The sequence below is a fragment of the Desmodus rotundus genome, chromosome 1, assembly GCF_022682495.2.
Source record: "Desmodus rotundus isolate HL8 chromosome 1, HLdesRot8A.1, whole genome shotgun sequence".
NCBI classification, from domain to species: Eukaryota; Metazoa; Chordata; class Mammalia; order Chiroptera; family Phyllostomidae; genus Desmodus; species Desmodus rotundus.
In genome coordinates this window covers 167,082,929-167,099,318 of record NC_071387.1, presented here as the reverse complement: position 1 = coordinate 167,099,318, position 16,390 = coordinate 167,082,929, and the positions used below count along the sequence as shown (strand labels likewise).

Sequence of the window (16,390 nt, the reverse complement as noted above, 5' to 3'; positions counted from 1 at the left end):
TATGGAGAACTTTAATATATAAACTTGATAAAAACTTTATTATAAGTATATTCTTCAAGTTTAAACTTAGTACATTAATTAATTAATTAATGAGAGCAATGACTTAGCTTGGCAGTTCGGGTCTTCCCCAGTGTATTAAAATTTGGTAAATAATACACTTATGTAAATGCATTATTTTTAGATGAAAAATAATTGGGAACATATTTTTCAAAATGAAATTTATGTGGGATATTTGAACTGCTAACATTCTTCCATTAGAACCTAGGGTTTCCCTGATCTCTGTTTGAAAACCACTAATGCTGAGATTTAAAATAAACTAAGCATTAACCCAAGGAACTAGGAAGTACACCAAAGCAAAAGAATGAGGGGGAAATTAATTTAAAAAAAAAAACACAAAACACCATTATTTAGAACTTCTCATTTTTTTTAAAATATGGAAGTTACTAATGTATATACCAGGTACCATAGATTCTAGCCTTTCAAGAGTAGGTATTTAGTCCCATTCTCCCTGAGAACAAACAAATAAGCAAACCAGAAACAAAGCCACCGTTTCCTGGTCATGCTTATTCCTCCTCAGCCAGAGCAGCCCTTGTCATCCTCGGACATCCCTGGCCCCTTACAAGGCTCTCACTGGAGGACTGCGCTGTGTCCGGTCCTTCCCTCCATTGTTTTATGCTTTCCCCTCGGGGCCTGCAGGACACGTCTGATCCCTCGTCTGCATGACAGGACCTCAGATATTTGCAGCCATGACCATTTGCCCATAAGTCTTTTCTTCTCTGGCAAAACAGTCTCAGTTCCTTCAATTGTTCCTCATGTGACAGCATAGTTTTTGAGTCCCTGTGGCATCCTTGTCATCTTCCTCTGAACGTGCTGTCATCTCAGTCTGTATTTACGTTAAAGCACTCCTTGGCGAAGGTATGCCTGGTGGGCACAGAAAGGAGCTGCCCGTGCCCGTTCTTACAGGGATTACTCCATTGCCGTCAGTGCAGGGTTGAGCAGAATTAGCCCTTTGGTCTCAGGGATGACTCACGCTTTGTTGATTTTTGACTAAAATCCCAACTGGGGGCCAACTATTAAACTGCACTTGGCTTCATTCTTTATTTTTGCATTTGATTATTTTGAAACCAAGTGCAGGATCTTATTCCTCAAAGAAATATTCGGATAATGCAAGAGTAGGGATTATAATTTTAAAGTATTCTTATTTCCCAGTATATTTCCTCCTATTATCTGCTTAAAATGTCAGATATTTGTTTTTAATTTTTAGGAGTTCTGTGTTTTTATGGAATCTGTAAGTTAGTGACTTAAAAAGGAAGCAAGCAAGGAGCTTTTAGCCTGCTTCTTGTCTTGTGAGGAATCTGGAGTCATTTACTGACCTCTGTCGTGAATTGTTTTCTACTCAGTTCAGCAGTGTTACAGGAACAATGGCTGTTTCAATTCTGTAGCGGTGAATCATTCCATCAAGTGTGAAAGTCATTGGGAATTTTTGTGTTCATTTAACTGAATTAATTTTTTTAAAATTTTTTATTTTTATGCATTAACTTTTATTGTTGTTCAACTACAGTTGTCCCTGTTTCCACCCCGCCCCCACCACCACTCATACCGCCCCACCCACCCCCACCTCCCATCCTTAATCCTACCCCTCCCCTCCATTGTCCTTGTCCCGGGTCCTTTATACGTGTTCCTTGACAACCCTTCCCCTTCTTTCCTTTGTTATCCCCCTCCCACCTCCCATTTGGTTACTGTCAGTTCTTTATTTCAATGTCTCTGTGTTTTCTTGCTCATTTTGCTTACTTGTTTGTTTTGTTTATTAGGTTGCACTTATAGGTGAGATCATATAGCATTTGTCTTTCACCACCTGGCTTATTTCACTTAACATAATACTCTCCAGTTTCATCCACTCTGTCTCGAAGGGTAGGAGCTCCTTCTTTCTTTCTGCTGCATACTATTCCACTGTGTAAATGTACCACAGCTTTTTTATCCACTCATTTACTGATGGGCACTTAGGTTGCTTCCAGCACTTGGCTATTGTAAACTGTGCTGCTATGAACATTGGGGTGCATAGGTTCTTTTGAATTGGTGTTTCAGGATTCTTAGGTTATAGTCCCAGCAGTGGAATTGCCAGGTCAAAAGACAGTTCCATTTTTAGTCTTCTGAGGAAATTACATACTGTTTTCCACAGTCTGCATTCCCATTTAATGCAGAGTTTTGAATATTGGATACCTTTTAAAATAAATATTACTGTATATATTTAATTTATGATAATTATTCCTTTTTATTAGTAATCTTGTTAATTGTGTATCCCTGTCCATTTTTGTCTGTTTGTTCTATCGGCTATTGTGAGAGGCCAGCTAAGGTCTCCCATTGTGATTAGGGATTTCTCTATTACCTCTTTTGGATTTGTTAATATTTTCCTTACATTTTGAAGCAATATTTTTAAGTATATACAGATTTAATAGTGTGTGCTCACCCTGTTCAATTGACACTTCTTATAGTGAAGAGTCCCTCTTTCTCTTGTAATATGTCTTGCTTTAAAAATTACTCTGATACTGTTTTGGTTATACTGGCTTTGTTTTGGTTAGTGTAGGTTAGTGAGTGTATCTTTTTACTTTTAAGCTTTCTGTGTTAAGTGTCTCTCTTGTAAGCAGCATGTATTTTCTAGTTGTTATCAGCAAGAATACTGGCCTCCTGTGCTCTATTCATCCTATCGGGAAATGGGCACCATTTCTACCTCAAGGCTGTTTCTAAAGAAATGTCTGAAGTCCTTTAGGTCACTTCGGTTTACTTTCTTTAAAATGACATTCCGACATTTCTTCCTGGATCTAAACAATCTGTATTCACCTCTATTTTTTGATTTAGGTTTTGTTGGGGATAATAAATTCAAATGATCTTGATATTTTACATAAGATGCTTTAAATATGCTTTAAATCAGTGGTTTTTAACCTTTCTGAGTTATATGCTCCTTGTACCGTCTAAGAGTTTCTGATTAAATGACAGACGGTCTCCCCAAATGATTGCTTAAGACTGTGCATATGTCTTTGGTGGATTAAGGAACATTATTTTGAACTCTCCTCTCCACTTCCTGTCTACCCATGGACTTCAGGATGAGAATCCTGGTAGTAAGTACATAAATAAATGTTGAGTAAACATGAAGGTATAGATAAGTCAACAAATATTTGCGCATTTGCTGCTTGTCCAGTAACATGTTGGAGAGAAGTATGGTGGGGCTGGGACTGGAAGACCTAGAGTAGATTGGTGGCTCTGCCTCTCACCGGGCCCGGCCCTGTCAGTGCTCTCACTTACAGGGTAAGAACTGTGGTTCTACTTCCCCGGGGTTCTTGTGGGGCAAGATGAGGAAATACACAGGAAAGCACTTTGTAAACTTCGAAGTACTCCATACATAAAAGGTAATATATGCATGTGTGTATATGGCTGTGCATATGCCTACATATAATAGATGTGCACACGTATAAAAATAATTTTTGCATTCCCACACTTTGTTTTTAAGAAGTACTTCAGTTATGTACAGTAATTAGGAACAAAAGACTTTGTGCCCATAGTACTTTCTTTAGAATTGTGCTTAAGCCCTGGCTGGTGTGGCTCAGTACATTGAGTGCTGGCCTGCAAAACAAAGGGTTGCTGGTTTGATTCCCAGTCAGGGCACATGCCTGGGTTGTGGGCCAGGTCCCCAGTAGGAGGAACGCAAGAGGCAACCACACATTGATGTTTCTCTCCCTCTCTTTCTTCCCCCTCCCCCTTTCTCTAGGGATAAATAAAGAAAATCTTTAAAAAAGAAGAATTGTGCTTGAATATAATAAAGAGGATAACCTAACTTGGAGATTAGGGCAGAAATCAAGAAACCCGATACTGTTCATTTGGCTCTGGGATCCTGAGCTAGTTAGTAGTACCAATACTCTAAATTCACTTCCCTATAAAGTGGGCTCATGCTTTTCTTTCTTTCTTATTTTTTACTCTTTTCAAGGATCTTACAACGTTCAAGATACTGTGCTCTGCAGGGAAGGCTGTAGGTAGAATTACTACTTTTTTTGTTACTGTAAACAGGACAAGTTTCAAATATTAAAAGCAAAGAATCAAATTTGATCACTTAGAACAATATATTTTATGATGATGATTTTCATGGCATGTATTAGTAAACTTTAATTATAATATTTAATATGTCAATTCATATTAACCCTCTTTGTGCTTCTATTCTAAAAATTGTTCCATATAAAGCTGTAGAATACTAGAATACCTTAGAAAACAGTAGACCAGTCTTACTGTCATATAAAAGGTGACCATTATCATTAAAAAGCATTTCCATTTCCATTTTTGTTTGTTACTATATAAGCTAGAGTTCATAACATTCTTTGAATCTTTGGATGCCTTCGAGAATATAATGAAAACCATAAGCCTTTCCTTATAAAATTGAATGCACATATACATACAAAAATAATTTTGCTAATAATTTTAAGAGGTTCCCAGAGCATGTGAAACTCATTTATAGACTCTTCCTATGGCCCCAGATTAAGAACCCTCCCCCCATAAAGAGATGCACACTTTGTTCTAGTTATCACAATATGAAATCACAGTATTTGTTTATTGTCTACTTGTGCCAGACATTTTAGAAGCTAGATTGTTAAGGGTATTGTCCTACAAATAATGTTGTTACTAACAATGTAACTATATACAGATACATCGTCTGTAGAAGGTGAGAGAGAAGGAAGGGCATAAAGGAGGGAGAACATTAGTACAAGAATCCCCACTGATTAGCGTAATACAGCCACCAAATATTCAGGATATTAGAGATCCTGAATGAGGGGCTGTTCCAGATTAATGGGAAGATACCTAGAATGTGCACATCAGTGCCCATGACACTTAACTGCCGTCAGGAGAGTTGGACGAAATAGTCGAGAGGGGCGAAAACATTTATACCTTTTTGTTTCTTTGAGAAGAAATTCACAGGTGCTGCAGCATCTCATGGGGAAGGCTTGGTCTTTGAGAATTATTGATGAGTTTTGCAAGTAGAATTTCTCTAGGGGGCTGCTTGATGATAAAAATTGTGGGTTTAATTTACTTGATTTATTTTTGTTTGTGCTTATATTAAGATATATTTAGTATGATTATACTTAGTTCAGTTTTTCTGGTTTACATTTGTCATTCCTGTTTTCATGTTACCTGGCCTTCAGAGGTTTTGCAGGAATATTTGAGTACTTTTTATTTGGGCATGAGAAGGGAAATTGGTGGTATGCCTTCACCCTTCAGAGGAGAAAGGGAATAATTTTGATATTGATCTCAGTTGATTCACTTGAGAAAGTGAAAATTTTGACCTGCTTAAGACAAAGGTGAATAGAAGAGGGAAGACCAGAATTCTTTAAATTGAAATTTATTCAGAACATTAACAATGATGGTGCCATATAGTAATAGATTTTTATATAAGTAGGCAATAAATTTCAGTGACACTGTCAAATATGAATTAAGTCAGTGAGGAGCTGTTCATTATCTGGTAATCCAGGAAATACTAAAACAGACAGTTGTAGCAAAGTTGGGATGAAAATGATATGCTTGCCCAGGACAGGCGATGGCGAAAATCGATGCAACATTTCTGGAAAGCAGTTTAGCCATTTGTGACAGTTGTTCACGTTCTTGGCCCATTTCTGGAATTTCATTCTAAAAAGTGATTTAAAGCATAAAAACAATGTACGTGGAAATGTTTACTGTAGTATTTTTTTGTAATGTTAAGCTAGAAATACCCTTAGCGTACAACAGTGGAGGAGTGATTAAGTCACAGAGCATCAAACACTTGATGGAATGCAATTAAAAATGGTGCCAAAGACTGGACCACTAGTGTGCCAACATGGAACACTGTTTCTGATGGAAGAGAGCAGAGCACAACCGTATGCGTTGTGTGTTTACGCCTTGCGTATAGCCGTGTGATCATTAGCTGTGCGTTGAACAGAGACTGGCAGGAAATAGGAAAACCGAAAACCTGTTGATACATTAGGGTGGTGTCAGTATAGATGAAATGGAGAGATCTTCAATTGCTATTGTTTTGTGCAATAATGAAAAATTTTAGACAGCCTTCTAATTTTATGTGCTTATGAATTATGTTCGATATTGTATTAGTTAGGAATTTAACTGTTCGGTATGAAGAATGTTTTTGCCCCTAATGGTTAGCTCTTGTTTCAAAGTCACTTATTGAGTAGAACATTTGCCACTGGTTTGAAATGCCACCTTTATTACATAATTTCCGCGCACCTGTTGCTGCACTCTCTGTACTCAGTGGTCTGTGTCTGTGCCGCTGTTGCACTGTCTCGGTTACCATGGTTGTGGTGTGTGTTTGGCTTTCTGAGGGGTAAGTTCTGATCCCTCCCCACCCCCCAGCTCAAACGTCATTCTTTCTCAAAATGTTTGCTTCTAGTCTTGTGTATTTATTCTTCCAGATGAACTTTAGAATTAGCTTGTCGCGTTTCATTTGAAATATTCTGTTTGGGTTTGGTTAAAGAGAATTAAATTTATAGATCAATTTGGGAACATAATCTTGCCTATTATGCCTTTTATTGTTTCTAGAAGGTTCGGTGAAATAGCTGAGTGTTGTTTTTTTTTTTAATTTGGGATTTAGTGAATTGACAGGGAGGTGATAACACATGTATTACTTCTGCATAGAAGAAGAGTGATTCTGATATTAATGCCAACAAATTCACTGAGGGAAGTTTATAGTTTTCAATTGTTAAAAACGAAGTGTGCAATTGAATCCAGGTGGAGAAATGCTGGAGGCACACTGGAGTCTGTAAACTCGAATTTATCTTTGCCATTAATAGTATTAATGACCTTTTAAGTAAAATAGCAGATTTTTAGCAGTCACTGTGATGAGAAAGACCACCAATCTTAGTGAAAAATTATCACCTGTGGTTGATTATGTCCACCTTGTTCCTCAGCACAGTTTTCTCCTGCTGACCTTTTTTGTAGCTTTATCTAAACTTCCTTTGAGCTTTATCTAACTTCTCTGAATGAAAATGTTCCTTTGTATTCATATTTTCCTTCTCAGGCTCCCTCTTTCCCTCTTGCCATCTCTTTCCCCACTCTCCCCCCCACCCCCCATCCCCTTCTGTCTCATTGGGTCTCTCTGTTGGTTTCTCGATCACCCCTTCTCCCTCCTTCTCCTGTAATTACACTGTGTCTTTTTGATCTCTTTGTGATTAGCAAATAATAAAACCCTTCTATGCTGAATATTACCCTTAATACTAGGACTTCTGGGCATCTCTCTTTAATGGACATGTATAATTTCTGACCTGATTGTTGTCTTTTCTGAATGGAAAGCGTGGTTTGGTCCTGAAAGGGAGCCATAACTGAGTTATAAAACTTCTGTTTTGGATTGTATTGAAGAGGGTTGCAGTTAAACTCTTTCATAAGCTGTAGTTCTTGTTCGCCCAACCAGATAAAATAGTAATATGATCGTTGCTTTGAATAGATACAGATTAGATATCCTTGTGATCTGTGAAAAACTTTGATCTATATACGAAATATGTTTTCTACTAAAAAAAAACCATCAACAGGTCAGGTCAGATTCTGTCCATGAGTAATTAACAGCCCCTTTAGCAACCAGGAACATGACTAAAGCAAGCTGTTGTTCTTCCTTTTTTAGGAAATGGAATTTCATCTAAGTTTCCTCTCTCAGTCATGTCAGACATTTGTTATTGTTTTTTTTTTTTTTCAGATCCTCTTCCTGAACTTTTTTTTTTTTTTTTGAAGCCATTGTATAGTAGATTTTTTCTTGGCCTGCGACTTTCTATTGATTATGTCTGTGCACGTGGGTGCAAGCTCACACACAGAGAAAGGAGCCAGAGACTTTTTTTCAGAACTCCACAATTTGTATTTATACCAGTTCAAAACTTAAGGTAAGGTTTGTGTATCATGGATTGCAAACCACTAGAAAAACCTAGCCTTTTTATTTGTAAAATTTTAGAAGAAATAAGCACCTTGGTTTTGTTTTGATACCGATTGGCCTAAGACTTGATATCCCACAGAACATCGTGCTAATACCCATCACAGGCAAATAGCTGTTGAAGAGACTGTGCAGACCTCTCTCTGCTGACTTTTCTCCCGGTCACAGGGTGAGGCATTCTCGGAGGGCGCGTTTGTTTTTGTTGGGCAAGTGCGCAAAAGCCCAGATGCTCCTCCAGGCTGGGCTGGGCCGAGCTCTGGAGGCCCTCCAAGGTGGGCGACCCTCTCCACTCCTGGTTTCCATTTCCCTGCCACTCCCACAGGCTGGGCGGAATGTACCCTCTCCCTGGAGGTCCCTTTTGTATTGCCGTTTTTATGTTCGAGGGAGGGAGTGTCCCGAATCCTCCAAGGCTCCAGGATCATTTGGCAGGCTCCTCCATCCCTGCTGCTCCCTTGTAAGTGCTGCAGATGCCGCCCCTCCGCACAGCCTCTGGATGGCGATGTATCTGCCAGCACCAGCCTGCTGCTGCCCTTCCTCCACATTCCTTCCTTCCTTCCTCCGAGTATGCCTCCGTGACTCGGGCAGCGCCTCTGGGAACTAGGGTGCTTAGCAGGACTGTGTTCCAATCAGAAGCTCTCAAGAGAAAGTGTGAGGCCAGGCTGGTGAGAAAGAGGACCTAGAAATCCCTCAGAAGACTGATAGCTGTTGGAAAAGGCACAGCAAGAGTGGGAGCATGCGGTGCTATTTACTTGGCAATGTGTGTGAATATTTAAGGCTCTTACAACCAACTCTGATGTATGTAGGACAGGGTGAGGCCAGAGCTAAAGAATAATTATTTTGAACCTTTACCATGGTGGTATTTCACATAGACGAAAAAATGCAAGCAATCAGGCAGGAACTCAAACAGAGTAAAAGACAAAGTATCATATTTTCACATCTCTTAATGAAAAAGAAAAATTTTGCCCTGACCCATGTGGCACAGTTGTTTGGGCGTCGAACCACAGGGGGAAAGGTTGCTGATTTGATCCCTGGTCAGGGCACATGCCTGGGTTTCGGATTCAGTCCCTGATTGAGGCACGCGCAAGAGGCAACTGATCAATGTCTCTCTCTCACACCAATGTTTCTCTCCCTCTGTTTCTCCCTCCCTTTCCCCTCTCTAAAAATAAATAAATAAATAAACTCTTTAAAAAAATAAGAAAACAAATTCTTCCCTACACTCCAGACTTCTTCAACTTTAGAAACAGGACAGGTCAGCTGTGACGCCCATCATACTTTGATGCCTCAGAAAGCATCTCCCTGTCATCCCAAATGTTGCTGGAAAGCAGCAGCACTTGTAGTATTTGAGCTCACTCCCAGGAAGTCAATGGGACAAAGTGTCCTCCCTGGGACACAGGTCTTTTCTATTGTGGTTTCTTAGAGCCAGGATGAGGAAGTGTGATGATGCCCCAACTTATTCATTTTTCAGGGGCAGATGACGGTCTATGCGAAGTTTGGCAAAAATGTCTATCTTCCTAAGGATGCCGAGTTTTACTTTATTTATAACGGATCTCATCAGAGACACGTCGTGATCGCAGAGCGCACGGAGGATAACGTTCTCCAGTCCAGCGTTCCAGGTGAGGCGTCCTCTTTACTGTGCAGGTGGGAAATCTGTCTGTAAGCATCTTCCCACCAGGGACATGGGCTGGGAAGAAAACCAGGAGGAGAAAGTGAACAGGGCTTCAAGGAGGGTGGGCGTGTGTGTGTCTGTGTGTCTGGAAGGTTCCCCCAGCTGTCTCTGCAGCTGTCTGAGCAACCTAGCCTTAAACTGAAGGTTGGGTGTGCTGTGGTTGTAGTCCAGTGGAGGTGACTCTACATCTTAGGGTCACCTCCCTTAGTCCCAGAACCCATTGCCAGGGATGGCTCCGGCAGAGCAGCGACGCTGACAGCTGTCTTCATTATCCCTCCCTCATTCCCTGGGGTCAGTCCAGCAGGCCCAGGGTCTGCCTCTCCGTGCTTGCTCCTTTTGGTGGCTGGGGTTCCTTACCTGGCACCCTGTCCATCCAGACGCTTCCTTGCTGGGTCTCAGGCTCCAGAACTTTCTCTTTCCACCACCAAAATGGTCATGTTCCAAAACCTGTAACTCTCCCAGATAATCTCTTCAATCACCATGGGGACAGATGCCAAGTTAATGTATCATGTTAATGTATTATCATGAGCTACTAGCCCTTGTCAGATACAGGTATTTTGTGTTTTCACTGGGGTGTGGGTTGTGCATTGAGACAGCAAGCTCTAGCCCAAAGGTATAATTAAGATGTTAGTCATTACCTGCAGGAAGGGAGGATGTGGTTGTTCTTGCTTATTGATTGATTAGTTTTATTTAACTGTGGGTCTTTCAGTTACTCTTAAATTGTATTATATAAGGAACCATCAAATTTTCTCATAGGCAAGATCAGCTTCATATTAGAGGAAACACGTTTCTAAGTGCTTCTGTAGTATATTGCTTGTGGGAAGAAGGAAGACAGTAAACATGCAAACAGGCATAGTTAGATCAGCAGAAATGTGCTAAGTTTTACCTTTCAGCTACCTGGATGTGGGAGTTTCTGTCCTCGGAGTCCTCCAAGATAAGATCTATTTGGGGGAGAGAAGGCTGACCAGTCTCTCAGAGGAGAAAGGCCTTGAGCACCTCCTTCCCTGCATATTTATTGAGTTCAGCTCACACAGAGGTATATAGTATGCATGTAAAGCTCATCAATCAATGTCCAAAAAGCTACAGTCATGAAAAATTGACATCATCTACAGGTAATAATTGAAGAAACACAGGGATTGTCTCTGGTCAGGGTGGGTGGGATATGCTGATGCCGGAAGGTTGTTGAGGTGTGTGTATCAGGAAGTAGGGAGTTTCACTCCCAATGCTTTGAGCTCAGACGTCTAGTTCATACCAACAGGGCTACGGAGCAAGCCTCAAAGGAAACAATGTACATTCTTTCTCAGGCCAGATTTGCCCCCAGGAGCCTTCTGTTCCTGTATAAAGCTGCAGCTGCCTCTGGCATTGTTTTCAGGCTGAGTCAGGTCGAGGGAGCAAAGCAGCCAAGAGATTAGCAGACTTCTTACAGATAGAATGAGGACTCAGGCTATGAGAAGGCTGAGGGGTGAGGGTCTCTCTGCCCCTTTTCTGTAGTCCCCTAAATCCTTCCCTGATGGCCCTTTTTGCAGCTGTGCCTGGCTTATGTTGTCCCTCCCTTGAGGGATCTTACCTGTCATTGACTAACCAGCCATCTTTCTGGGGCCAAGCAGGGTGGAGTGAGGGAGGCAGGGGCTGCGCTCCGGCCAGGAGGAAGTGATCTGTCTCCTTGGTGGCTAATGGCCCCAAGGCCTTGTCACTCAGCCCTAGCCGTGGGGCTCTTTTATCCGTTAATGAGGCTACAGTCCCTGAAACCCGGCAGGACGGCGCCCAACACCTGGGCTTGAGTCAATCTGTTGTTCTGTGGGCAATTTTAAGCACTTCTCTCTGGTTCAGTATCTCTTACCTTTATGAGAAAAAAAAAGTCAAACCTCATTCATGACAGAGTCACTTTGCATGGGTCTCTCTTGCCTCTGCCCTTTTGCTTTGGAATTAAATTTGTGTTTTTCCTACCTGGAGCTTCCCCCTCTTTTCTCAGTTTACATTTTTGTAAAGCCTTTCCCAGAGAAAGAATAAGAATAAATAAAATGCCACTTCTAATGTCAAGACTGTTGTCTTTACGCGCACGTGGGGGTGACACTTCTTGCGTATTATATTGTGGCTTGTTTGGAAGTGAGGGTTTTTACCTTCATTTTAAAAGATTTCCTAAAGCAGGTGACAGTCCCTGTCTCTGAAATTTCCCTGGTTACAGCTTCACCAGGGTAACCTTTCAGAGGTATGTAGAACAGATTTCTGTGTTATATATTGGACATCTGTATGCTGGGGATGGATATGGGGGCTCCATTCTGTGCCTGCATGTTAGACCATTTTTAAAAAAGATATATTTATTTATTTTGGAGCGGGGAAGAGAGGGAGAAAGAGAGGGAGAGAAACATCTTGTGTGGTTGCCTCTCACACGCCCCCTACTGGGGACCTGGCCTGCAACCCAGGCATGTGCCCCAATTGGGAATCAAACTGGGGACCCTTTGGTTCGTGGGCCAGCACTCAGTCCACTGAGCCACACCAGCCCAGGATGTTAGACCAGCTTTAAAAAGTCAGTGTGAAAGTGGCAGTAGTTCTTGCTCAGTAAACCTGGATGCTCTTGTTCCTTGAAGCCTGAGCATAGTGTGTTTGGGGAAAGGCTTTGGAGAATAAGGAGGAGCAGGAGTGACTTGAATTCATTAGCCGTATTTTTGGGGGCCAGTGGTGGCTGAATGTTAACCCTTCTTCTGTCCAGCTATGATTATCATAATACAGAGGTTTGGTGGTACTAATTTTTAGAAGTTCTGCCAAGGGTAGCGTAAAAATAGAAGTTCACCAACCTTGGCAAGATGAAGGAAGTGTAAGGAGGAGGCACAGATAGCAGGACTAGGTGACCACCCACAACAGAATTATTAAGAATCCCTCCAAGACAGAGAGCCATTGTCAGAAGTGGAGGAATCTGTAAATATTTCTGTTGAGTAGTCTTCCACCACACCTACTCACATTCGGTGGAGCTCTGTGGAATTAGGATGAACTTGTGTAACTGTCGTCTTACTTTATAAAACTATCATCTAAATAAATTGCTCAGGAGGAATTGGTAGAGCAAAGGGCAAGATCTGTAAGATGACAAACTTGAATTCAGGGGTTGGGGTAGAAGTAAAAGGGAAAGGTATGCCCAATAACAGTGTCTGGTAATCTTAGGTGAATAGACACTGAAATGCTCAGAGCTCGTAAGGTGACCTTTAAAATCAGGAGTCATTGGAAGCACATGGAGTCAGCTTTAATTTGGCCCCACAGGCTTGGCGGCATTTAAAGGTAACTCCCTGCATTTCCTTGCTGCGGTTGTCTCCTGCAGCACGCGGTCTGCGTAGGCAGCGTCGTGCGTGAGGCGGGCGACAGCACCTCCTGTAGACTCTGGGTGAACTGTTCCCTGTCTTGTTGTGCAGGCCACACTCTTCAGGAGACGGTGACAGTGTCTGTGTGCCTCTGCTCAGAAGGTTACTCCCCGGTGACCATGGACTCCGGTTCGGTGAACTACGTGGACAACATGGCCTGCAGGCTGGCCCGTCTGCTGGTCACCCAGGCCGGTCGCCTCACTGCCAGTAGCCATCAGACCTTGCTGACCCCGTTTGCCCTGACGGTGGGAACACTGCCTGCCCTGGACGAGGAACTCGTGCTGGCCCTGACCCATCTGGACTTGCCCCTTGGGTGGACTGTCTTGGGAAGTTCTTCACTGGAAGGTGGGTCTTCACCAGAAAATTTGCTTGTCTCCTCAGAATCTGTCTTACAACTATTTATTATCTGTTTTCCTGGGTGGGTTTTCCTGCCCACTTTTGAGCCAAGCCTCTATCTGATGTGGCTGGTTTCCCTAAGGCCCTGAGCCAGCCATCGTGGGGCAGGTGGAAACTACTCTGTTCCAGGGGGTGAAGAGCTGCCGTGGGAGGGCAGGGCTGTTCTTTGTGGAAGGCTCTTGAGCCCGCTGCTTTGGGCTGTGGCTCCACTTCCCTTGGCAGGTTTTCTTGCTGGGAGATGGGGGTATTGCAGCCTGTTTCCAAATAGGGAGAGTCATCGGGCAATGAAGAACGTCAGCCAACGCTGGGGGACATTTAGAAGAAATAGGGTCATGAAGGAAATGCAACCATTGTGTCGACATCTTGTAAAATGTCAGTGTCACTGCGGGCATTCATGCTATATTGTCTGTGCTAACTTTTGGAGTTACCTCCGGATGCTGCCTGTTTACTAACAGACTGAACGGACTGTAAACACCAGCCATTTGGAATCTGTGTGAACAGAGATGCTATTGTGTGTAAGCCCATTGTAGGCAGGAGGCTAAACGCTTCCATAGACGCTTGTCACGGCGACATGAATTCCGTAACTTTGTTGGAACTACAGAGAGGTTGCCCTGTAGGGTTTTACTGAGCACAACGTATACTGTTGTTGCTCTTCTGTGTTCTTCCCGTCACTTTAGTTTTGTGGTTGGATAATGGTATTTTCAAGAGTTTCTGCCTGCTGATAAAATCTGGTTACAGGTTGGTTTAAGTTAGATCGTGGGTAACGTTAAGCACACTGCTGTAGGTAAAGGGGAATGGTTTTGTAAACAGAATCCTACGGTCATAGTTACTGTTGGAGAGGATCTCTGTTTCTTTCCTTTAATCAGGGTTATACGAAAATCCTCCCAGGCACTTAAGAACGATTCTCATTTCTTTTTTTAAAATACATGTTATGTGTTTATTCAGACATGTAGACATATAAACATACCTACACACATGAATGTTGTAACATTTATGTATGTATGCTGAACTGAAAGTTTGTCCTTAGTATTGCTATTTTTTTATTGTTGTTCAAGTCCAGTTGTCTCCATTTTCCTCCCACCACGCCCCCCGCCCTAGCCATCCCCACCTCCCACCCTCAAACCTAATGTCTTTGGCTTTGTCCATGTGTCCTTTATACATGTTCCTTGATGACCATTACCCTATTTTCCCCCATTATCCCTCTACCTCCTCCCCTCTGGTTACTGTCAGTTTGTTCTTTATTTCAATGTCTCTGGTTATATTTTGCTTGCTTGCTTGTTTGAATGGTTCTTATTTCTTAAGACCTTGAATGAGAGATGTCGCAAGCCTAGTTTAGCATTAAACCACGTCTGACTCCTGCGTGCTGCACCGTATGGTAGCTGATGGATGTGTATGCAGGGGTGGCTCCCCGAGGGAGTGGGTGGTGTCTGTGTGGCTCACGGTTGTCCCCAAGGCCCTAGCAAAGGGCTCAGGACATAGCAGATGTTCCAGAAGTATTTGTTGAATGAATGAAGGTTGTATCCTTAGACCTTCGAGGAGTCACACATCATTGTTTTACTTCTCCTATGTACATACAGGGGCAGGCAGAAATAGATTTATAGTTGTGAGTACGTGAAACACAGTGTTTATTCTTGTATTATTATTATTATTTATGAATTATTGTATTATTTATTTCTACTATAACTGTAAACCTACTTTTGCCTACCCTTGTATATAGGAGAAAAAAATGTTTCCTGGCAAAGAAACACTATTTACATTTATACGCACATGTGTATATTCATATATATATACATGGATTATATACATGGATATCTTCATATATTCATTATATACATGTATACTTACATATATCCATTCATACATATATGTATTGGAAAGCAGGTCCGGCTGCCCGCCAGTTTGAAAGAGGCAGGTCCTGATGTAAAGGAAAGTGGTTTATTTTCAGGGGCCAGCAACCTGGAAGATGGGGGCAGGGGTGCTCACGTCTCAAAGCCCATCACCTGGGAAGATGGGGGACTTATGTCACAAAGCCCATCTCCACCTCTCAGTGGAGGCAGAGGCTTTTATAACGAGGGAGAGGAGAACAGAGCAAAGAGGTCAAGGGAAGGGCTTGAAGAGTTCTCTATGTGCAGACGAGCACAGTGCATTCCCATAAGGCAAGTGATGGTCCGGCGTGCGTCAGCCTGGCTTAGTCATCCTGCTCCACGTCATCCTGGATCCTCGATGAAAGGTTATCAAATTTCCTGGAAGTGGGATGCCTGAAGGTCAGAGTCTGTATCTTTTGAAGTTAGTTCCTAGGATTCTCATACAGACATGCTGTTTATCTATAAGCCACATATTAGTCAGAGTCAGCACTTACAGAAACACTGTCAAAAGAATGGGGTGGGGGTTACAGTTTCCCACTGTTACAATTTTCCACTGATTGGTGTATGTACGTATATATATCTACAGGTATATATCCACACACATCTATAGGTATATATACTACATATATACCTATATACACTATAGATATACTATATATAGTTACATATACCTATAGAGATATATACCTGTAGATAAATATAACTATATATAGAATAGATAGATATACCTATAGATATAGATATATACACCTACACATCTCTATAGATACACACACACACATATGTATATGTTTTCTGGCTAAGGAGCTTCATTTCCTTAAGTTTTCTGGCTTAAGAAAACAAATTCTAACAATATTTGAGTTGTTTTATTATCGGGAAGGCAGATCCATTTTAACAAAAACTTAAATCTTTCATAATATCTCATCAGTTGCTGCACTCAAGGCCATAAGTAAAGATCCTCAAAGGCTCGCAGCGAGGCAGAGGCAGGCCAGTCCCAGGGCTCCTTCGCCAGCCGGCCACTCCGTCTGCATAGCAGCCTGGAGTCTGCAGTGGTTCATTTTGTAAGATGGCAGATTATTGAAAGTGTGGAGCGTTATAAATAGACATGAATAGCTTAAACTAAGAGTCTCCAAAATGGGATTTATGTTTTCCACATGCTATGTTTATTTTTCAT

The 16,390-nt window shown here is 41.9% G+C and overlaps 1 protein-coding gene across 6 annotated transcripts in view; it reads left to right on the top strand.

The window, feature by feature from the left end:
* ARHGEF28 (Rho guanine nucleotide exchange factor 28) overlaps nucleotides 1–16,390 on the top strand; it is a 278,654-nt gene that overhangs the window by 99,243 nt on the left and 163,021 nt on the right. For 5 of the 6 annotated variants that reach the window (XM_045197846.2, XM_045197847.2, XM_024563496.3 and 2 more), the window contains exons 3-4: nucleotides 9,405–9,552; nucleotides 13,007–13,300. In XM_045197846.2, the coding sequence (XP_045053781.2) occupies nucleotides 9,405–9,552; nucleotides 13,007–13,300 (442 nt within the window). Of the gene's footprint in view, nucleotides 1–7,711; nucleotides 7,893–9,404; nucleotides 9,553–13,006; nucleotides 13,301–16,390 lie in introns of all 6 variants that reach the window. The other variant, XM_053912640.2, reaches the window with a different exon arrangement.